Source organism: Sceloporus occidentalis, unplaced genomic scaffold (genome assembly GCF_023333645.1).
Source record: "Sceloporus occidentalis isolate IW3139 unplaced genomic scaffold, rSceOcc1.0.p SCAF_89, whole genome shotgun sequence".
NCBI lineage: Eukaryota > Metazoa > Chordata > Lepidosauria > Squamata > Phrynosomatidae > Sceloporus > Sceloporus occidentalis.
In genome coordinates this window covers 413,646-438,459 of record NW_028317069.1, presented here as the reverse complement: position 1 = coordinate 438,459, position 24,814 = coordinate 413,646, and the positions used below count along the sequence as shown (strand labels likewise).

Here is a 24,814-nt window from a genome sequence, read left to right as displayed (position 1 = left end):
CGCAGCTTAACCCCTCTGACTCCGTGATCCTATGGATCTAAACTCCAGGCTTGTTAAATGTGCCAAATAGCGTACTGAACATAATGGAGACGCACAATTAAAGTGTTCCTTAATAACCTGGACAGATCGTACAAAACTGTGACAATGAGATAGAAACAAACATTTCATATTTTTTATTATGCTTGCAAAAGTGACAATTTCTACATAATAGCTTAATCACTTTTGTGCGGTTCTTACATTCTCTTGATGTGTAAAATGATTCGCAGTGTTCAAGCGGGATCTGTTTAGACGTGATCATCTCGACCACACTACTGGCTCAGGTTTCATTTAAGCCCACGTACAGATCACATGGATGAATCCAGTGATACAGCCGTTCTCTTTTATCTCGTTCCAATGTGTTTCTTTGTAGATAGCTCTAGCAACACACTTCATTTACTGTAACGCTGCAGTCATCCAGGGGATTCTGCTGGTACTGCAGTGCTTACTGCGTACTGATGCGTAAAAGGCATTAAGAACATCACGACTCACATCACGGTTCCCTTGCTTCTCCTAACCACCCTCAGCTCTGAAAAATCCATGTATTTCCAATCACCCAAACTCTGGCAGGTGCTACGGAACCACTCAATATTCCATTACGTGTGTATCCTTTCAGTTTTTAAATCATTATTACTAGGGGAGTGAGAATAAAAAAGGTTACTTAAAGGATGTCCACAGGCTGGAGAAAGTAGGGGCTCGCTTGTTACCTCTTTCCTTGAAACTTTAGCCATGTGTAGTTTTTAAACCCATCCATTGATCCATAATCAGCCCCCTGATGGCTTGGCTTATCCGCTTAATGGTACGCAGTGACTGGTGGAGGGTGTAGCCTTGATTTATACCAATAATTTACTATACCCTTAATTGTGCATTCGCCTCATCCTGCAGACACTCATGGTTTAGTCCAAGATCTGACCTCTACACATGGCAGGGGATTCTCTGCTCTCCCTCCATCTGCCTGTATATATTTGGACTGGGTATTCTCCAAAAAGATGTTAATTGCATCAGGCATACGTAGAAAGAGAGCAGAATAGTCGCTTGTAGCAGGTAGGGGGCCCTTTACGGCCCCCCCCGCTTGCCACCACAGAACAGAAGATACTAATTACAGGTAAAAGTTAATAACCACCGGAAAGGTGTGGGCTTTAATCAGTAAAATATATTTATGCCAGTATGCTTCTTTATGACTTATTTGGGAGGCAGACCACAATCTAGGCGGCTTCTCGTTAGATTACTGGCTATTAGGAAGATGCTGACCTAATGGAGCCAGATGTAGAAGTGAATTCATCCTACTTAAAAGTTTCTTCCAGGGGCGGAAATACCCTTCAGTGAATTACTAGCTCCCCTGACAAGAGGATTTTTGCTTATTTTCTGTATTTTCCCTCTGATATCTTCATGACATCACCTACAGGTTGTTACACTGTCCCAAAAACTGTCTTTGGTACTGAGAAACTGGAGCAATTATCTGTTAAATGTTACATGAGTTAGATCAGCGTAAAACGTCAGTAGGTTCGATATAAGCACTAACATTTTTTTACTTTTTGTGTTGTTTAAACTCTTAAAACACTGTGTATCTAGCTGAATAAACATGTCCAAGCCAGACCATTTTTTTGGCTAATAGAATGACCTGTAGAGCTTTTATAACTTCATTTTTATACTTAAAGGGAGCAGCAGTGCCCATACACATTATATCCTCCCGGGGATTCGGTAGCGAGGTGACGCTGGATGGTAAAGGCTTCGACATACATGTCCCGTTGGACTCCAGCACTGTGACTTCACTATGGATCGGAGCATGTAGTATCAGAGACACGGTATTATTGGAGAGGGTTAAGCAAGTCTTTTAGCATCTGCATGAAATAACTTATATCCAATGTTTCTGTTGTTTTTATATAAACCTGATCTTTTCCACTTATAATACACATATGAAGTAACTGAACATTTTATTTTGGCCATGCACAACAATAAATGTGATCCACTGAAAGCTCCTTTACGACTAAACTTGTTATTATCTTCCAAAGGACCCACAAATTGGTTGCATTTTACTCGAGGAAGATGCATATCTGCACGTCTGTCTAGTTATCTAAGCTGGAGCAATGGCGCTCTGGTTATTTTAAAGACATAGCTCAGTTCTGGTGCTCGTAGATGGCAAGGTCCATAAAGACATGGTTGGATGAGTTTGGTGTGGAAGAACGTGACCGGCAGCACAGAGCCCTGACCTCAACCCCATCGAACACCTTTGGGATGAACTGGAATGGAGATTGTGAGCCAGGCCTTCTCGTCCAACATCAGTACCTGACCTCACAAATGGTCTACTGTGTGAATGGGCAAATATCCCCACTGAAACTCCCCAAAATCTTGTACAAAGCCTTCTCAGAAGAGTGGAAGCTGATATAGTGACCAATTACATATTAATGTCTATGTATTTAGAACGCAATGTGGTTGTAATGGTCAGGTGTCCCAATACTTTTGTCCATATAGTATAGTTTTGCCTGTAGACGCCCATTACCAGGCATCTAAAGCAGTAACGTTCCTCCACACGATGGCGGTGGTTGTTACCTACGCCTGCTGCCTGAGAGTTGTAGCTATGGAAAGAATATAGGGAAGACTGCCATGGAAGCAGGAAAGGGCTCGGGTTTTGGAGAGAGGAGCTCTGGGGAGTCATTTAATGTGTTTTATGCTTTTGGGTGCATGAGTAGAAGCCCTCTGCTACCCTACGACGTTGGGGGGGATTAGGGATCATCGGGTATGCAGATATCTGCAGGATAGTGGGTCAGACAGCTGCCGACTGTACCCCCAGATAATTATTCACATCAATCACTGGCAAGTAGTTTAATGACCCCAGTGTTCAAGCTGGGATATACAAAAATTGAGGCATGTTTGAGTCCCTTGAGGACGAGGGTTGTGCACCCCTGACTTTGTGCTCCTGCCTCATATTGAGTGCAGGGGATGGCAGGTTTCTTAGTATCTGCCGCTAAGGTAAGCATCTGGGCTGACGTTATCTAACACGTCCCGCTGTATGGGGAATTTAATATATGCTCATGCCAAATCCAGAAAACTGGCTAAGGATGATGGGGTTGGCAGTTCAACACCAACTGCCTTTGGCAACCCTGGCCATAGGTACAGCACCATATTAGGTTAAATCCAGACATCACTAGATGATGCAAGAGCAGGCATAGCACTGAGCCAGGTGGAGTTAATCGCATTTTCTGCACCTGTGCTAACAGCCTTCAGTGTGACTGAGTGACCAGGGAGGAGCAGGGTCTGTGCCAGGTAAGCCTGGGCTACTAGACCTTTAATATTCTAAATAATCTATACATTATGACAGGTGTGCTATCAGTATAAGCTGGGGCATATGCATTGTTTATTATTATTAGTGTGGGTAAACCCATAAAGAGATTTTTCCTGTCACGAGTTGCCACGTCTCTCTCTCATGTGGAGACTCTCAAGGAAAATTACTTCATGTGCATTTCTTATCGCAACATTTAACGTTCGTGGCGCAGCCTGAGTGTTTTAAATGCCAACCAAAACATCACATGTTTCTTAATATGTTGTGCGGGGGCGCTCTAGAGAATGCATATGAGATATGACAGGCCTGTCGTGGATGAGTTTTAAGTATGATTGACAACACTTTATAATTGCTATTTTACAATACAGGAGCCAATAACACATATTCAGGAGCCAACTTTAGATTTCTTGGGTGCCAGGAAGGCACTATGTACATAAATTACTCCATGAAATAGTTAAAAAGTTGGGCCATGACAGTTAGAGTTACCTGTTCTAAATGGCTTCTCTTATTATTATTATTATTATATATATATATATATTGTACAACTCTATGAGATTTGATGGCGCAATATAAAAATAATAAATAATATATATATATATATATATATGCTATAAGGTTTTATACAGCTATCCATACGCCAAGATTAGTGAATTCAAAGGTTGTAATGCAACATCTATGGGGTTTAAACTGCGCTGCGTGCAAAATATCTCCCCAGCATTAATGGTTTTGGCGTAGGAAATATATTGGTGAAAGTAACAATAAATAAACAAACTAATGCCTTCTTACGTTTTAAGACTTCTGTGTTGGTAACTATTGTTGTCAAATGAAAAACAAATTACTTTAAGGCGATCCAGTCTATTGGTTGCTGCATTGTTTCTAAATGTATCTCAGCTGTGGTTTCAATATTTATTGATGGCTATAATAAATGTATCTGGTTTCTTAGAATGATCCAGGATCCTTTTGTTTAGGGAAGCCATGTCTGTGAAGTTCTTGTCATGTAGCATTTTGGGTAATTTAGCACTGGATTTAACGTCTGTTTTGCTGGAACTCGTCATTTTTCAGCTTGCGGATCTTGACAGCAGAAATTGTTGCAGCACTTTAATGAAGATGACAGCGCTACACTGAGAAATACAATCTTTTTTTCATTGGGAAACAAGTACCAGCTTACAGCTGCTGTAAAGGTCAGTGAATGTAACGTCTTGTGAGGTCAGAAGAATCCTATAACATCATAATATGTCCCAGACCTACAGTTAACATTCTGTCACGCGATAGCCAGGTGGGGATTCGCTTGTGGAAACTAAAAGCTGTTCTGGCGCAATATCGTATAAAAGAGCCTCAAACGGAAAGTGAACCTAGCGAGCCCAACAGGACATTCTCATGGTGCACTAAGAAAATTACTTACTGCATTAATATACCAATTACATGTAATAAATAAAAAAAAAGATTGAAAAATCCAGGACCTGTTAAAGTAAATGGATACATAATGTCCTACTTATTAGAGTGGTCTTGAAGAATTATCTTTTTCATATTTGCAATTATCTATAATGAAAGTACTTCATGGGCTCTCTACACATGGAGATGACTTCTGTTTTAGAGTGGCTGATATTATATTCTATATTTATTACTCAAATCACTGATACATCTGTGCTCCCACAATTATACCTAACTTTTTCCCACTATCATATGAGATTTGAACGAACGGAAAACAAATATGTCATTTTGTGGCTAGGTTTATGCCTCGAAAACGATATCGTCTCAGACGCCTCCGATTCGACTCGGACACATTGGCAACAGCTCAATGTCTGCCTATGTCCCACTCTCCAATGATTTGTGCAGCATTTCAGTGTTCCAATTGTTACCGCTTTCATCTAGGCCAGGGGTATCTAACATGCGGTCCTCCAGCTACGTCTCCCATAATGCTCTTTGAGTTAAGGGGCTGGCTGAGGAGTATGGGAGATGTAGTCCTGCAGCAGCTGGAGGGCCGCAGATCTAGGCAGTTGGCACTTTCTGGGGATGTTCTCCTGCATAATTCAAATCTGGGAACTGCTTGGGAGCCGTACTCTTGTCATATGGATTTGGTGGAAGTAGCACCATTCTGTGTATTGTAAAAAAAAAATTTACCCCCCCCCCATTACTGTAGAAATAATCAACACTAAGTCTCTCTCAGTTTTAGAGATGCAGAATGTCTGCAGACATATCACAAAACACGTGCATTTTGTTCTTTGTGACAAACCTCTCTTATATACCCACCCAGACACACACAACCAGGCACACTAACACACACTGACACTGAACACACACATAGACACTAAGACACAGACGCTTACACGAATACATACCCGGACACACACTAACATGCATGCACACGCTAACATACCCAGACACACTAACATACTCAGACACATAAATAATTGTGTTAACACATACCCACCCAGACACACACACACACACACACACAACCAGGCACACTAACACACACTGACACCAACGCAGCTGAACACACACACATAGACACTAAGACACAGACACTTACACGAATACATACCCGGACACACACACACACTAACATACAGACACGCACACTAGTGCCTACGGTGGTTCGATTTTAAAAAAGTTAATAAAATGTTCAATGTGTATAACTTACCCAAACACAGCTTATTTAATACAAACTTTGTTTCCTAATATTTCTCTGTAGCAGCTTTTAATATTCCCCCTTTTCTGCTTAAATCCTCAAAACATTACCAGAATTTGGCAACTTTTAAAATGGCAGCACATTGTATCCTCTGTTATCTATTTAGTACGTCTCTATCCTTTTATTTAGCTAGCCCTATTTAGCGATCCAAATTACATTTCCTTTCCTGGACCTATGGAGATCATGTGAGTGTTTTTATAAGGTGGCAATTTGATTCTGTAAATGTGATCATGTTGCTATTTGCCATTGGTACAGCAGAGGGCAGTATAGGATCATGTACCCAATTGTCACATAAGAAGCGATCAATAGGTTTTTGAGAATGTTCTTCTGCGTGTTTGTAGGGTTACTTTGCAGACCATCTGGAAGTGGGGTGAAGAATTTTGACTTTCCGAAATGATTCCGTCATATTCTGATGTTTGCTATATATTTGCAGAACCTTTTTAACACACACTTGACCATCCAAGACAATCAAAAACAGAAACAAAAATCATCTGAAAGAAAGGACAGGAGTCAGGCTAATGAAAACCTGTATTTGTTACGTTCAGAGTTGAAATCACAGGCTCACACTGAAAGAAAATTACATGTATAGCCTTCCCTCTGCCATGTATTATAATGTCATGCCAACTCTGAACGAAGGGGTATTTGGTATTGAACCCCCCATGTTCTTACCAGTCCATACTGGTAGTTTGGCACTGAATCATGTAGCCAGGATAAATGTAAATTTTTAGAGATTTGCAAAACCCCATACAATATAATTCCCAATTAAAGTCATGTCTAGGTGTACTTTTGGAGCCCGAATACAACTGAATTTTTCAATCGGTTTCATATTTGTACCTCTTTGTCTTGTTAACTATTCAACTAATTGATTTGTTCATTTGATGTCTTTGAAGGGTGAAAGTGAACTAAAACCAGTACCTCTTTCACTAGTGAGAAGTGCTATACCGGTACCACAACCTGGGTGCTCTTGAGTAGATAAAGCTCTGGAACGGATTATGATATAGCGGCTGATACCGAGCTGGACCATTTCATGGTGCAAAGATCCTGTAGAGATCCATATTAAATCCATATCTAGCTCTCTTCAGTGCTATGCTGGTACCACAACCCAAGTGCCCAAGAATTACGCCAAGATTAGTGAATTCAAAGGTTGTAACGCAACATCTATGTGCTTTAAACCACCGTGCTGCGTGCAAAATATATCCCCAGCATTAATGGTTTTGCCAATTGCAATCATATGAAATGTATTGGTGAAAGTAACAATAAATAAACAAACTAATGCCTTCTTACTTCTGTTTTGGTAATTATTGTTGTCAAATGAAAAACAAATTCCTTACAGTGAATTGTTGCTGCATTGTTTCTAAATGTATCTCAGCTGCGGTTTCAATATTTATTTATGGATATAGAAAATGTATCTGGTTTCTTAGAAGGATCCGTTTGTTTAGGAAAGCCAAGTCTGTGAAGTTTATTTACTTACAAGTGAATTGTGGTGAAAGAAAGAGGTGACACTGCATAGAATGCAGGTAGTGAAAACAGATGAAATACTCACCTAAAACTCACTGTTTAGTGAATAAACAATTATGTCTTATATCCAGAGGCAGGCAGCAACGTTCTTTGTAAAGGACGTTTCACTAAATGCCCCATAAGCAACAGTGACTTCCACGAGCCTTGACACTTTGCCTTCCCCTCCTTTTACCCTACAGAAGCATCAGCGCTTGACGACATTTTAATATCCATTGCTCATTCACGACAAAAAAAAGTAATTCTCTCCAGTATCCTGTATTTCTATCACAGCCTCCTGATTGTCAGCACATCACATTAGACAGGCTTGTTTTAGGGGACTGAGAAGGAGTAAGTAATTGTAATATTTTTCATACTCACAGGCTCGGTTTGGTATGTAACATTCAAAAACTGCAAGTTAGACCACGGTATGTGATAACATGCTCCAATGAAACGCATGAGCCCAGACATTAATTACATTATATAATTATGTAGTTTTTGTCTCTGTTACCCTAGAAACTGAAAATCAAAACCAAGTTACCAGTTACAAGTAATGTCCTTTTTCCCTAGATTGTGGCTGGAAACGATTAAATTAGTGATATAATGCAACATAACCTATATGCTTTTCAGGCACATTGGGTGAGGCACAAAGATCCTAAGCAGGTCCTCCAGCTGGACCACAATGCATTGGTGCAGGTTTTTCCACATTGACCATCAAGTCCTCTCAACACTGTAGGATTTCTGTCCTTCCTTCCAAATGCCCATGTGAATAGTTTTCACAGATCCACCATTCGAACCACATGCTCATTTCAGGGGAACCTGAGGGTGAACCCTACCTTACTTTAGTATAGATGTGGGGTTTAGGCAGATCCACTACATTCTCTATCTCCAAATGCCTGTTCTTGCTTCGTATAACTTTAACATGGAAGTTGCCATGTTGGTTCCAGAGGAGAGAATCTAAGGCAGAATCTGATACCATTCAATGGGCCAATGTTCATAGAGTAAATAGGTAGATTCACATAAGCATTTAGGACCTTAGAGTGGAGTCTAAAAGAAATGTGTCCAGTGTGAGAAGGTTTCATTTATAATAATACTCATAGTCTTGTTTTAATGGCAGTTTTTCATATACATAGTCAACTTACATGTATTGTACCAACATGTCTACTTAGCCATGTTGGACGTTTGCTTGCACAGAAAAATTAGTAAAGATTAAAAAACCTTGTGGCACCAAAACACAATTTATGGATGAAACATTATGGATCAAGAACTGTATGGACCGAAATGGCATAACTAGTGGCTAATAAAATGTATGGAGTCCTAAGGTTCAGAAATCGCTCCGTCACTCCTTGAGGTCAGTGTAAACATTTGTTTGTTGCCCATCAACTGGACAAACTCTTGTCTGGTTAATTAAAACTAGGGGCAGTCATGCCGTGTCCACCAATACACTGAACGGCAAGCGGTAACCCTGTGATAAGGAGTCCCATTGCGTTTAAAGTGCATATTTACAGAGATAAATACTCTACTAGCAAATAGGTCTGATATCCTTGGACATTTTGATTTTTTTTGGTCTTGTTTCACCCATAAGATAATCATGTATTGTGCATATTACAGCTGCAGATTCCTCTATGGGTTCCTCCATCAGAAGGGGAACGATCAAAGCCACTGTGACAGAAGGTATTATCAGTATGATATATCTTAACATATATGTTGTGCTCCTTACGAATTTGTATAACATACAGTAGAATGCCAATTACGTGTTTGCTGAGGGTCCTTTAAAAGGTGTCTTCCATAAAATATTTCTTCCAGACAATCCGTCTCTACTGGCTGGCATTCTATCTTAATCCAAGAAACAGAACATTGAATATCTGTATCAACATTTCAGGATTCTAAATGAAAACATTGTGTGCAGAAACACATCTCTCTGTTGGGTGCACACAGCTTGGCCGTCGCTCTTCTTTCATTAATATCTATCAGCAACTTGTTCTTTTCTCTTCTGATTGAAGACTGAACATGTCTGCTAGTGTCTCACATCATCAGACCTTTGCGAGTCTAGCTGAACGTCTCTGGAAAACTTACGCAAGTTGTTCAACACCAAGAGCTACCCTGCCAAGCTCTCATTAGAGGTTAATTGAAATTCACCGGGGGTCTGGGGAACAGAATCACCCGAGCGGATCCCTCCTCTGCAAGGGCAAGTTTTTACCCTCCTTCCTAAACCTATTAGACTGGTCTGTGTGACGGCACACGCTGCTTAAGGTTACAAAACCCCCAGGGTTTTTTAAAATATCACTAAGCTTTATCTGAGAGATATAAGTTGCAAGTCCAGTGGAAAAAGTTCCTAGTCCTTCGAGTTATGTATATGAGAAAAAAACCAGACTTTTGTAAATTTTTGATAAGCAAGTGGACATTTAGAAAAGCTGTTTAGATAATAGTTCATTTATCAAATTAATAAGGCCACAAATCCGCACAGAATTTCACTAGCTTCAGAGGTTAGTTTTTCCTTTCCTCGCGTGGACATACACTGGAAGACACAGGCACCCCAAGAAAGCAGCAATGGTTTTCCGTAGTGTTCATGACTCGTAGCATTTAGAGCGTATGAAGCTTCAAATCCAATCTTAATCTTGATGATTTTTCTAATCGGCGTGTGTCTCTTATCAGCAAAACACATTGTAGGTTACGTATAAAAATGATTCTGGTGCAAAATTTGAAACTTGGCACCCAATGGAATGATCCAGTCTGCGGGAGCATACCTCTGGTTGCTATGGTGATAAGTCTGCTTTTCAGACTTTGCACCAGAATAAACCAAATAATATAAGAATGTATCCGATGACTAGAAGTTGAGGAAAAAGGCGTTATTAATTCACCCATGATGTTATTAGCCCCGCTTCATACGCGTACGGACTTATACATTGGAAAGGGGTGTGGGAATAAAGTGATGATGTTTTAAAGCTTGTTTTCCAAGCAGCCTCACGTCTCGTAGATTATATAATGCTCTTAACATCTGTCCTTCACATTCTGATGGTGACAGTTTCACTTTAATGATAATGTGTTACAAATCTTTTAAGAACAGTCACACCTCTGATCCTTCTCATACAGTAATTAGAGGCCCTTTAATCTATTGCACATCGTCCATCCCGTATTATTTTATCACAGACAATGCCATCTGTTGTCACTGACCATTAAATTGTCAACCATTGGTTTCCTTCTTTTGGCAGCAGTTTTCAATGAATGTCCTCATCGTGGACAGAGAAAGAAGTGCGCGGTATACACGGAATCATAATAAAGAACAGCAGAACAACTTTACATGAGTATAACTGGACAGTTACTAAATTGTCACGTCCCACCGTACAATAAGACTGTAAAATGTTCATTAATATAATTACATTTTTTGCTTGCACACATTTTTTTTTTAATAAAATTATGTTCTAAACCACACCACATTTGACATCTTCCCACAGATGGTCATCTGAACATGTTTTTGAAGAGCATAATTAGCACATTTTGGCCAATGTTGGATGGCACAACATCAAATATTAATAAGCCATCAGAACAAAAAGCAGCATATCATGTATAGCACTCACAAGGACTGATCCCAAATGCCCGCACTGTAACGTGATCACAATTAATAGGCTCCTAACTATCAAACAGAAGCTCCGTTCTGGTTGTAGTGCAAACTTGTTGTTCTTCACCCAGACCCATAAGCAAGCAGCAGCTCTCCGCTTCAAAACTAGGACACAACAAGGCATTGGTGAACCTGCATTGCTTAAAGAGGGATGCCACATGCCTTGGCTGGGCAGTGACTGTTATCGGGGGTGTTCAGTTTGCACCATTTACCACATAGAAAGACACAGTGCTGACCACATACAGATACGATTGGCAGAAAACACTGAGCATCTCCTGCCAGGAAAACATACAGCGTCGATTCATTGAGCCGATTTCCTGTCCTCATGTCAGCTCAGCTTCACGACAAATCTGTTTCCCTCTTTGCCATAAAGCAATTGCTCCCGTTTTTCTCTTTTTTTTTTTCAGGGCAGCTTATTGTGGCTGGGGGGGTGCTGTCCATACCAGTAGAGTTTCTCCTCTACGCTTTTTTTCCTCCAGCGGCATAGCAGCAGCATTTTGAATGTCTTGCGGAAGGTTTTGTTGCACAGAGCGTAGCAGATTGGATTGACGGTGCTGTTAACATAGCACAACCAGTAGCCCAGGTGCCAGATTGAGGAGGGGATGCAGTCTGAACAGAATGTAGAAACCAGGACCATGATGTTATAAGGTGTCCATGTGATGATAAAAGCTAAGAGAATGGCGCTTAATGTCTGTGCTGCTTTGCGTTCTTTGATAAGAACCATTCTCTTGCGTTTGGTGATATGATTACTGATGTTGTGGTCCATGCTCCTTAAGGAATTGCCCTTGGACATAGAGGAACAGGGGGTAATTTTGACTTTCCGACACCCATTGTTGACCTCCTGGGAGCCATCATCATTCACCACAATTCTAAACTTATAGGAGACACACTTCTGACTCTTTTGTGAGTGACCTTTACCAGGAGTCAAGAAGAACCGCTCGCTGTCGTAATCCTTTGTTGCTGGTTGCTCTTTAGTAAGGATCTGCTTGGTTTCTTCCTCCTTTTCTGTAGCAGTCTGGTTCTGGTACACACCCTGGAAGACCGCTTCCTTGACTTGCTTGTCTTCATCATCCGAAGATGGGTAACTGCTGCACGTAGTGAGCTGGTCCTCTTTGACCCATTCGCTACAGATGTTTGGACTCTGAGATAGCTTGACGGTGGCAGAGGTGCTGCGACTAGATGAAGACCATGATGCTTGGCACCTCTCTCGCTTGGTTAGTGTCTGCTGCTTGCAGCTAAAGCAGGACTTCAGAAGGGCACCTTGTGGCCTCATCATTTCAAAATCAGCGACAGACTCTGAGCCTTGCAGCTCTGCCAGATCTTTAGTGCGCTTTTCTGTCTCCTTGTATATACGGCAGTATAAAATAGTCATCACCGAAACAGGGATGTAGAAAGCAGCAATGGCTGTCCCAAAGGTAATTATAGGCTCATACAGAAACTGGATCTGGCATTCATCTGGGGGCACTGTGCGCTCCCCCACAAAGTATTGCCAACACAAGATGGCTGGAGCCCACAGAATGAAAGAGATAAACCAGGCCAACCCTATCATGATTCCAGCCCTCTTAGGTGTACGTTTAGCTCTGTAGGTTAAGGGTCTTGTGATGGAAAAGTACCTGTCAAAGCTAATTACCAGCAGGTTCATTACCGAGGCATTACTGGCCACGTAATCCAGAGCGAGCCACAGGTCGCAGGCCAGGCTTCCCAGAGACCAGGATCCAATTATGATATAGGAAGTGTAAAGGTTCATTGAGAAGATGCCAATGATAAGGTCAGCACAGGCCAGGCTCAGCAGGTAGTAATTGTTCACCGTCTTTAGCTGACTGTTTACTTTGAAGGAAACCATAACCAGGATATTTCCCACAATTGTGACCAGGCTAACGACAGCACTGACTGTGGCGATAGGAATAACCTCCCATAAGCTCATCGTGTTTGTGTCATTAGAGTGACTTAAAGATGTTGTGTTGCGTTCCATGTTCTTGTTTTTCATTGGAGCCTCTGGTGTCTGTCAACAATCAGCTGCAAAAGGCTCTGAAATGAGAAATAAATGCCTGATGTTAGTGTTCTGTTTTCTAAAGACAAATGGAAATATAATTATTGAAAGGATTTCTGAAATACACAGGGTATGTTTTCTTGTATCTATGTGCGTAAATAAAGCTGATACACGTCAATAATGCCTTTGCTTTTATTGTGTTTTACAGGAATTAAAAATATGATCTCGTAGTCTATACAAAAGCAGGTATATGAAAGTCAAGTCAAGGTATGGGCGCTTTAATATCTACAACCTGTTACTCGTTTATATTATATGGCACACTATAAAATGATGTCATATCCCAGTGCTTTATCTCTTAAGGACTCACAATGCTTGATGTTGCATACTGGAGGCTGTGCCAGATGTCCCTTGTAACCGGCTCATTGAGGTGGGGGGGGGGCAGCAGAGGGACTCTTGTCGCTCTAGGCCCAAATATGATGCTGCCTCCACCTAGACTCCGATATACATTGAATAGCATAGGGCTAGATTGAATTATGCAATTGAATTATTGAAGAAACAGGTATTCAATCGAAAGGTTAACTTAAATGGGTGAAACAGAATGCGAGTAGCTGTGTCTGCATTTTGCATGCGTTTTTCATAAGTTTATTATTTTTTATTTTTTTTTATAAATCTTCAGGTATATATATATGAAGCCTGATAGATATACCACGCATTTGTTGCATTCCATTATGGATTCTTGATATAAAGGATCTTTTCTTTTATTCAAAGTAGTACTTAAACACGACTCCCCTAAGCCTTCCGCATGTATGAAAAATGTTAAAGGTTATTCTGTCATTTAACATTTAGCAGTAAAATTATATGTGACTTCTCAAATACTTCATATTCATCATATGAGTGTACAACCAGATACATCCAGGGTTATGTATAAATAGTAATTCTGGTCTAATGAGGTAAAACTGATGCCCTCACCATAGCAATCAGTGGTATGTCTGGCTGACTGCTCCATTTTTACCATTTTATGCCATATGCCAGTTTCAAAAGACCCATGTATACATTCAAAAGTCTTGAGGGTCTGACTTTACATCATTGTCCCATGCATTCTGCACATCCACTACTTTAACTCAATGCTTTCCACACCTCCTTCTCCCCGATGTGAAACAATCAAAATGATTGGTAGACTTCTGCATTCGTATTCGGGAGAACATGGAAACGAACACGAATGTTGGGTTTTCGTTGTTGAAACCGAATAATGAACAAACGAGTATGGCGGCGGATAAACATAGACGAAGACACACACGTTTGTTTCTTCGTGTTCGCATATATATTAGGCTAGCCTATTAGTTATGACATATCTCCTAGCTAATCCCCCTGCCCCCTCCCGTACAAGTCACTGTCTCTAGCCTATCTTAAGTCTTCAGTAGTATAGCAGGGGTTCATACAGGAATCCGTAGGATCGCCCCAGGATTTAAAGATCCGTAAGAGCGACTCTATTGGTCACCGGCAGGGGGCTTGTCTGGCATCAACCAATGAAGAGCATCTGCCCTTTCCCATTCACACTAAAGAATGAATGGGAAAGGGCAGCTGCTCTTCATTGGTTGATGCCAGACGAGCCCCCTGCCGGCGACCAATAAAGTCCCTCTTACGGACCTTTAAATCCTGGCTTTCGCTGGAAAACCAACAGAAAACAAAGAGAAAAATGAATACGAAGAACGCATATGAATATTACATACACTGCCTTTACACACACAGAACGGGTGCTTACAATAGTCGTACAATACGAAGAGTTTTTTTTCCCCGAGGACGAACACGAAGAGTTCGCCGGAGCCCAAGTCTAATAATCTAATAATAATAATAATAGTCTAATAAGGTAGCAGTAATCTTGGGGTATCTATACTTGATGTGTAGCTAGAGCATGAGGATAAGGAAGTCAGAGAAGATTATGTGTATTTTCCTTTTATAAGTAATAAAGTTAGTACGTATAAATTCTTGCACGTAGTTCTGCTGGTCACTGGTATATCCCAGTACCTGGCATGGCCTGGTGGAAGCAGAGTTTTGTTGTTTTAGAAGAAAATAGTAAAGGAAGCACACCAAGTAATGTGTACATTTATCATTCTGAAATGATTCTCGCCACACAAATAAATAGAATGTGCTTGTCATGCTGAGTAAATAGGAATGATGTCTCCCCTATCTAACTCCGCCTGTGCAATTTATCCTCTCATTACACCACGGCACCTTACCCGCTACAAGTTTCATGATTTCATTATGTTGGCCTCCAGTGAGACAGCAGTTTCCTCACGTCCCATCATTCAGCTGCAGTCATGGCTGGTGTTTTCCTCATTTTGTTGGTGGAGTGGCTTGTTCCCATAGATTTACCCCCTGCCCCCTGGCTACCAACAGGTTCCCCAAAAGTAGAAATGTGTCCCTTTAACAGAAATGGTTATACATATGTATATATAATGACTTGATACATGTCACTATGACATAACTGTTCAGTTATAATCATCACTTCTTGCCGCTATCCTGAAAATCACCATCTTCTCCATCACCTCAGTGCCATATGTCCCTTAGAATGCAGCAGTCTTTTACCTGAGAGCATTCTCATAATATCCTTTTACAAAGTGTGTTAGAAAGGTCTGTGAATCGTCATACAAATTGGCTACCGCTTTTTACTTTTGTATGCTACTGGTTTTTGCGTGGAATTAAGGGGGAAAACACTTTAGGTTTCAAGTGCTGCTGGTACAAGAGGTGGTGCCGAGGGAGTCACTATTTATATTTTTGCTCACTAGTCACAGCTATCCCATCAATATTGCTTTGTATATTTGCCTGATACACCCGGTCAGCCATCTAGTGTAAACCGTGTCTCCTACTGCCATAGAATCCCCATGAGCCATCTCTTCTAAACGTCAGCCCCCGCTGCCACAGATGTCCCCAATTCCAGCATTTATGCCCCACGGTGCACCCCACCGCCAATTGGCTGATTACTGCTTCCTCAATACAGTGAGCATTGACTTTTTTTTTGAGAGACCGAGGTTCATGCTCTTCATCTTGTGCAACCGCCCAAGTGAAAACATGGTGCTCGGTGTCCAAAACTGTGTAGGGCTGCACTCTCTGAGGGGATATGCAACCCCTCCCTTCCCACCCCGGCAGAAGCCTTGGGTGGGCTGCATCATCTAGGGTCTCCCCGACTCTTGCCACTTTTCACCGGCTCTACCGGTGGAATGGACACTTCCACCCACACACTATATTATTCCATGTGTCATTTAAAGAAAGGGCAAGTGGAAAAGCAAAGTAAACAGTTATCTGATGTAGATAAATGGTAAATGATCCATACAAATGGAATACCCACTTAACACATAGATAATGTGCTGTCTAAGCATGATGCATTATGTTTTACAGTGAAAAATGACTTTATTTACAGTGTAGATGACTACCTTCTATGAATTAAAACAATCTCCTGTGTACACGATTCACAGAGAGATCATAACAGTTGGTGCACAAATGCTAACCGCCAGTGGTGATGCATTATGGGACATATTTGGTAACATTGCACTGCAATACCCAGATCCACAGGTTTACCCTATTCTGCCTAAGCAGCTAAATAAGAGAAAGGTAACCGTAAAGCCATAAAAGAAATCATCAGAACAATTTCTGCTAGTCCAAGTAGGCAGCTTCGTGTCCTGATGTTTTAATAGTGATGAGAATCAATACAGGTCAGTACGCCCTGTGACAGATTTCCTATATTTTTGTATTGTATAAGGTCAGAATAGTTTGGTTTGCAACGCTCTGCCCTTTTATCCTGCAAAAACACATTTCTATCAGTCGCAGTCTATACAATGGACCCTTTTATCCGACAGGAACACATTTCCAACAGTCGCAGTAGAAACAATAGTCAGTTGACACTAAATGAACCCATCTGCTTGACAAATAGTCTTTACCGTTCAGTCGTAGAGTATTGGCGCTTGCTGTGTGTCGAGTAACATTTATATTGTGTTCCAGTGGTCTATTCCTGTCAATTTGAATCTTGTATTCTAAACGCAACAGGAACCCTGAATAGCCTGACCACTTCCGAGTCCAGTTTCAGTGTGACCTGGAGGCTAATACACTTGTGACAATGCATGTATGTGTGTATATATGTGTATGTATATATATATAATTTTGGGTGGGGTAAGGGAGTGTGGAGTGTTTTATTTACGCATTACAGTACAAGTTTAAGATTGCAATATTAATATTGTTTTATGTAACGTACCATCTGGCCACTATCAGGAGGGACATGCACAAACACGTCGTAATGGTGACTTGTTTGTGCAAGCCACAGACAATGATAGTGCTTCCACGGCTCATTTAACTCGAGCTGCTTAGGAACATCGCACTGTGCAGGTCAACAATGATTTTAATGCAACTGTACTGTAGACCATGGTTAAAAGAGCTACAGGGTCACTTCCCGGGCCTATCTTCATCATCCCTGCTGTTTTACACCACTGGTTACTAGCTACTGGGACCAAGTCGATTAAATGTAAGGTCGATTAAGACATTTTAATTGTTTGATGTCACAGGGATCTGGCATGGCTGTTATACCCCAAAAAGCGGATAAAATGACATGCTCCCTTCTGGAGGAGAGAAGGGGTGCGTGCATGTGTTCTAATTCAAATAATCCTAGGTAGGAAAATAAATATAAGTTCAAATCTCCAATATAGCTCTAACCCATATAATGCCATTTTTATTCTATATATATATTTCATAGTAGCTGTCAAAAAACCTCAGTATTTCTAAGTAAAATTCACCGGAAAGATGAATAAACCCGCTTTACTATGAGACTTTCGCCATCGGACAAATTAAAAGAAAATGCATATGGATTGAGAGGTCCGAAGTCCGAGGCCACAGCAGTTTAGTAGCTGGTGTTTTTTTGTTTACAATTTATACAATTTTATACAATGTATCTGTATTTAGTCAGTATGGGGTCTGTGTTATTTTTTCCTTTTTTCTCTTATTGTGAGCAAATACACAGTAGATAATATGATGCACACTGTAGTAAATGGGGATTAGGTGTATAAGAGGGATTCCGGGGGCTGATTCTATTGTCAGCGAAAACATATCCCCGGTAATAGAACAGCAATTCTCCCACAGACTGCTACAGCAAAAACCGAGACAAAAGCAGTCACGCATTTTAATGCAGGTGCTGAGGGGTGTTATCACCATGACAACCATAGGAGGAATCCAGTCAACTGTACCAGTCCACTGGTTGCCATGGTGATAAAACAAGATGCACCAGGCTCACTTTTGATCCATTACCCCTTCTGTTTTATGGAGTCAAATGATAGGAGTTGGGAATGGCTAACTCAGTCCTTCTCACTGAAACTGGCTTCTCTCCAGTAATGTCAGACCACAACTCCCATCACCACCAGCTGGGTGCTGTAATCCAGCAAGGCTGGAGGGTGTCAGTTTTCCCATCCCTGGACCTTAAATACCTTTATGGATAAACAAATACCAAGTGTTACTTCTTGGTACATCATGAAAATTGTACGTGTCCGTATTAGATTGTGACACGTGTTGTATCTGGGAACCACAAGTGCGCCGCGGTGTTTCCGGCGGAGTGGTTCCCTTGCTGAAGGAGGGAGATTTTAGCTGTAGCACCCCTCGGCGCAGCAGGCATGGAGCGTGGTCGCGGAAGATACCGGAGAGGCGGCGGCGGCGGGAGGAGGAGGCCGGTCGGAGACCGACGCGCCGGACCTGACAGGGAAACCGGGCACTTAGCAAGAAGTCACAAGGGAGCAGGAGCAACCCCCGGGGCTCCCGAACCCGAGAGGAAGGTGAGAACAGGAAGAGGCGTGGCCTCTGGAGAAAATGTCGCCGCCAGTGTCACTTGTCAGGCGGAGGTTTATTAGGTTTGTTAGTTTCTAAACGTTTTTAAATAGGATAACGTCACGTCCAGCCCTAAATCTTTTTCACCCGGTCCTCCTCACACAGTTCTGAAATAGAACATTCCGGGGTACACGGTATCCAAGTCATAGGAACGGATATATGTGTGTATAAAGGCCTGGCACCTGTCATACTCTTGGGGCACCTTTATATTTATTATTATTTATTATTATATTTATATAACGCCAAGAGCATTCAAAATCTTGGACAAACCTGGAACTGACAAACCGATACATTAAAGTTTACTGTTTGCATGAAACTTTGTTGCAGTCCTCACCCAGTGCATAACAGGTGTTTCTTTAGGAGTGACAGTCCCACTTCGGGACCAGGTTCTATTGTCTATGTGGATCACAGTTTTCTGCAGCCTGATTGTCACCCAGTCTGCTAATTAATATTCTGCTACAATTTAATTATACCTGAGGATCCCAGTTTTGCTACTTTTCGCACAGGAACTGCCATTTTTTTTACAAGCATCCTATGAAAACTAAAATTTCAGTATTTCAAACAATTTCATTATTTACATAATTTTAGTCACCTGTTCCAGCCAAACATCAGAACTTTCCAGGTCATGCTACCTGTAGCTCTCCTTCTAAATTGACAGTGGCTTAGGGAGGGGGTGGGACTTCCAGAGCAAATTGCCACCCCAAGGCATGCTGTTTCCAGAGGGAAAACTGTATGTGAGAGCATGAACGTGTATAGGTAAATGTTTCAGCATGGATGGATGTGTGTGTGTGTGTGAGCATGAATGTGCAAAATGCTGTGTAAGCATGGATGTGTAAATGTTGATGTGTAAGCATGGATGTGTAAATGTTGATGTGTAAGCATGGATGTGTATGAGCGTGTATGTGTAAATATTTGAATCAGCATGGGTCTGTATGCACGTATGAGCATGGAAGTTTGCTTTTAAGCACGGATGTGTATGTGTGTGTGTGTATGCATGTGTGAGCATGAATGTGTATGTGTGAGCATAGATTTGTATGTGTAAGTGTGTGCATGAATGTGTATGCGTGAGCATAGATGTGTATGTGTAAGTGTGTGTATGAATTTGTATGCATGAGCATGAATGTATATGTGTGAGCATGAATGTGTATGTGTGAGCATAGATGTGTATATGTAAGTGTGTGTGTGAGCATGAACGTATATGTGTGAGCATGAATATGAATGCGTGAGCATAGGTGTGTGTATGAGCATGAATGAGTATGCGTGAGCATAGATGTGTATGTGTTAGTGTGTGTGAGAGAGAGAGCATATGTTAACATTAGTGTGTAGGGTGTAAGTGTGCATGTCCGTGTGCATGTAAGTCTGTGAAAGTGTGTACAATGTGTGTACTGGGGGGCAAGAGAGGGTGTCAAAATATAGGATCTGGCCATTTCAAACGGTGATAAACAGAAACACAGATATATGTCCTTTTACGCCTCACGTTCACTATTTTGCAGCTATTGTTTGAGTAGCTGAAGCTAATGGACATTTTTTACCGGTGCAGCCACCCTAAACACTAACACCCTGCTTTTTCACATCTCTCTTCATTACTGATTTTCTTACCGACAAAAGACAGTTTCCATTAAATACTCTTTTCCGGGGGGGGGGGATCAACAAATCCAGATGCAGGGAAATAACGACTGTTCCAATTTTATTGGCAGCACCAAATGTTTTAGAGCAATTATTTGGAGCTCTGTCGATACATTCTGTCGATACATTCATTTAGGAGACTAGCTCCTAAATTCTCCTGGCTCAATGTTACCACGTAAATGTTCTGCAGCCGGTAAGCCCCTTCTTTGGTCACAGTGATCTTGTTTTATGTTTATTGTGACATCCCAGAAAGTGATATACTTTCTGAATTCTTTGAATTTCTGTTCAAGCGGGGACTATGTGCGCTACATATTTTTGCCAGTAGATGGCAGCATTTTTCTCTTGTTTCTTTATTTTAAGTTGCACTCAATGATCAGTCTCTTTTAGCGGATGTTTGGAAATAATATATATATATATATATATATACGGTAATTTGGGAGATGCAAAATTTAAGGCCACTGTTATGTAGAATATAGTTTCATTTAAAGAACTAGACATACCACACACCCCCTTTACAAAGGACAGGAGGGAAGCTTATTTTAAAGCAGGAGAAATGTTAGAATGAGAGCTGTGATAATCTAAAACTCGAGGCTCAGAGGCTAGATGTATTGTAAGGAGGTGGGTGGTAAATGATTGGGACATCCCAATAGTGGTAGAGGCTAAACAGTAATGGAATAGAAACATGCATGGGATAGGCAAATCAGACCAAGGAGTGATTAAGGTTTGAGTTTTTCTAGCAAGACAAACAATCTAGATGGGCCGAATGGTTCTTGCCTTCTGTCAAGTTCTACGTTTCTGTGTTACTTGACTCCCACGTTTGTTTTGGGGATAAAGCCAGACATTGCTGCCCCATTCAATGTCCAGTTCTTATAATTGTAGCAGCACCTGGTTACTTCTCCATGACATTTCTCACGACGCTCCTGCTTTTTCATTATCTGCCACTCTTTACAGGTGCTCAGAACTGGAGAGGCTTTTCTCACAATTGTTGAATTGGCCGTTTATAATCCATAGGCGACGTGATGAGATGGAATTCTTTTCTTGGTGTCTAGGGACAAACCCCTATGGTATCTCTTTTTAGTTCACCTCCCGATTCCGAAATCTCTCTAAAGCAGTGTTAACCAGCACAGCTTGATGGATGAGTCATTGAGAAGTATGCGGAGAACAGCTAAGAACGTGTTTCTTATTTTTCCTTTGTCGGTGTGTTCACGGTGTGCCCTGTGGTTAAATACGGCTGAGACACTCGGCATCAGCAGGCTGTCTCGACGCCTTGAGCACCGTAAGGCGCAGAAATGTTGCTGGACACCTGTCTAATAGAAAATTGTTCGCGAGGAACCGTCGGTTTGTTTGGCGGAGCGGGTCCATTAAACCTGGGACCGGCGTCATGTCACAGCTTGGTCACCTTCTCATCGTGCCATAGAAACAATAGGAGATTAATGCAGTCTCAATGCGCTTCTCGGAATTGCCGGTGAAATCTGCCATCTCGTCACTTGTCACAGTGGCAGGCCTGTGCTGATGTCACCTGATGTAAAGCAACAGCAGGCATTTTTACAGATTAGGGGCCAGTCCGTGCACACGTACCCATTCATTCTAGGACATTTGTTTTACATACAAACGTTCTGTTCCATTGTGTTGAAGCCCAGTCTCTGCGGATAATTGTATTTTTTTATTGATGCTTGATTTTAAGGTCTGTTGTGTGCTGAGTGTTTTGGTTTCAGCTCCTTCAATTTGCCGTTTACTGAATCTCATTAACAAACGCGCATTAAACAGGGGCTGGCTAGCGCCTGATTGTAAAGTGGTTTCCTGCGCGACTGATGCTTTTTTTTCCCCCATCAGCAGTAAAAACTTTCTTTACGTGCCCATAATTCAGTAATCATAGTCATTAGGCACGATTTTCCTTAAGAGGGCCTCAGAGAGCTATTGGCCAATTCTATTCCTGGGGCATCTATATGGATGGATCCGGATTTCACGAAAGTCTTTAGCACTTCTGTGACCTGCAGAGCTCTGTGCAGAGGCAGCTGGCGGTGTGATCCATTCTGTGCGAGCCGGGCTATGGAGGCAGCGGCTGCTACTGAATCATTCTTTATGGCCCTGCATTGTGCAGAATCCCGTTAACCTAAATATGAGAGGCTTCTTCTCCTGTAGCTCAGCTGGAGACTTTTCTCTTCCATCCCGTCTCTGTTTCAAACTATTTTCACTATTCAGCCTAGGCGAGGATTTTCAACAGGTTAAGGAAGGGTTAGCCATGCTTTTGACATCATTTGTATACAATGTCTGTTTATCAAGGATGTTTAGGGGGTCTCGCTCTTGCGCCGCTCCCCGGGGAACATCCAGTCTGCCTGGTTTCAGGAATTAGCGACTTCGGTCTTGTGTTGTCCTGCCGAGTGGGACCTGAAAGCCACCAGTCCAGCCGCTGCTGTTTTGGAATTACGCAACTCTTGCTTTGTTACCGCTTGGGACCGTTTGGTACAACAGCGACACAAAAGCTTATCTGTCATCGTCGTATATCTTGCAGTATTAGAATGATAGGTGGATATAACAAACATTTTTACACCTTTTGTGAAGAATGCAGCGAAATCCAGTATATCCCAGGGGGGGAGAGGGGGGTTGTTTATTCTTCTTTATACCAAGCGCATGGTGGATTTGTAGCATGCATGCTGATTATCTCCATGGATTCCCTAGTGCGCCGCACTGGTTTTGTAAAATATTGGAATTTATGAAGGAGTAAAATAGAGAAATGCCACTCAGGTGTTTTCTTTTCAAGGATTGTTGAGTTTTTGCGTGCAGTCTTCCTCATATTGTTTAAGTTTACATGATGACATTTCAAAGCTAGCTGTTTAGCGAATAAACCTCTATGACAACTAGTCCTAGAACAAACTGGAATCCGTTTGAAACAAAGTAATTCTGGTGCAAAGTGGTGCAATTACTATAGCAACCAGTGTAATCTGCTGATTGCTCTACTACCATCGTTCACCAGTTATTATAAATAACTGCCATTGTGTCTTATATGTCCCCGATTTATTTCCATACAGTCTTCAAGTGATGCCACACACACACACACACACACACATATACTACTCGGTTGCAATTTGCACCATTTTAGAAACACGAAAAAAGGCAAATTATGGTTAATCAAAGTTCATGTGTTTAGGGAGTGAAATACCGTTGCCATGAAGAGGTTAAATATGGCAAAGCTGACAGCTGGCTACCCCTGGTATATACAGGCCGGCTACGTAATTTCCCCCCATGTTTTCGGGCATACCCGTCGAGTAGGCTGCTGACTCTTAGAATCAAGAAGGTTGATTAAACTAATCGAGACGTATTGTCAATGCATCTCTCAACAAATCTTCCTAAATAAATTAATTTTCTGACATAGCCGCGCAAATTATACTCTTTAATCCTACAAGAAGGAGCTTGATGGGTCTAATTGAATCTTTGTTAATAATAATGTTTGATTATGTCACATCCCATGCAATAAAGTAAAGTAAATAAAATACTTAGAGACACGTAGATTTCTTGTAGAAGACAATTGGAAACACACAAGCAGATTTGAAATGAATATGCAAGCGGACCTATCACTTACCTATATTTATCCATCTATCCTATACACACATTTGCATTTGTGTGTGTCTCTCTCTCTCTCTCTCTCTCTATATATATATATATATATATATATGTAGAATATATATATATATATACATATTAGGATTTTATTACATTATAACATTATCTATAATAGTATTTCTAACCCTTTTTAATATGACACAATAGACTGACACACGGAAGCTTTGTCACCAAGCTCAAGTTATCAAAAGTATCGTTCAAACGTGAATCAAGAGAAGCCAAATGTTTAGAGGCCAAATAACTGCTCTTCTGCTGAGGAGGCATATAATAATATAATACTTGGAAAGTTAAGCCACGCAGTCTACATTTCCACATAAGAAGTCCAATTTGACCCATTTCCGTCTTATTGAGCCCATGTCTTCATCCAATACAATCTTTGATCAACCCAATAGATATTTCCCATTTCTCTCCCACGATAGAGGTATCGTTAGACTTTACTTATCCTGTTTTGTATTATTGTTTTCGTTATTTATCGCAACCTAATACCGTGTGCTTAATAAACACTGCAAAAATTAAAATAAATCAAATTCTGATAACATCTGCAGGTGACTGCATCTCCCTGATCTGCACGATGTACATGTTTCTTTTAGTCCTTGA

General features: G+C 41.2%; 2 protein-coding genes across 2 annotated transcripts in view; one reads left to right on the top strand and one right to left on the bottom strand.

The window, feature by feature from the left end:
* Positions 1 to 11,524: 11,524 nt before the first annotated feature.
* Positions 11,525 to 13,045, bottom strand: LOC149284640 (muscarinic acetylcholine receptor M5-like). Its single transcript, XM_089496283.1, has one exon. It carries the CDS (start codon positions 13,043 to 13,045, stop codon positions 11,525 to 11,527), a length of 1,521 nt encoding a protein of 506 aa, XP_089352409.1.
* Positions 13,046 to 23,763: 10,718 nt separating this feature from the next.
* Positions 23,764 to 24,814, top strand: part of LOC149284635 (cell death regulator Aven-like) — a 196,780-nt gene continuing 195,729 nt past the window's right edge. The window contains exon 1 of the mRNA XM_089496282.1: positions 23,764 to 23,826. Within this exon, the coding sequence (XP_089352408.1) occupies positions 23,764 to 23,826 (63 nt within the window). The remainder of the gene's footprint in view (positions 23,827 to 24,814) is intronic.

What these genes read in the sequence shown, in the direction of transcription:
- LOC149284640 (XM_089496283.1), bottom strand. Translation starts at nt 13,045, where the DNA reads ATGAGCTTATGGGAGGTTATTCCTATCGCCACAGTCAGTGCTGTCGTT.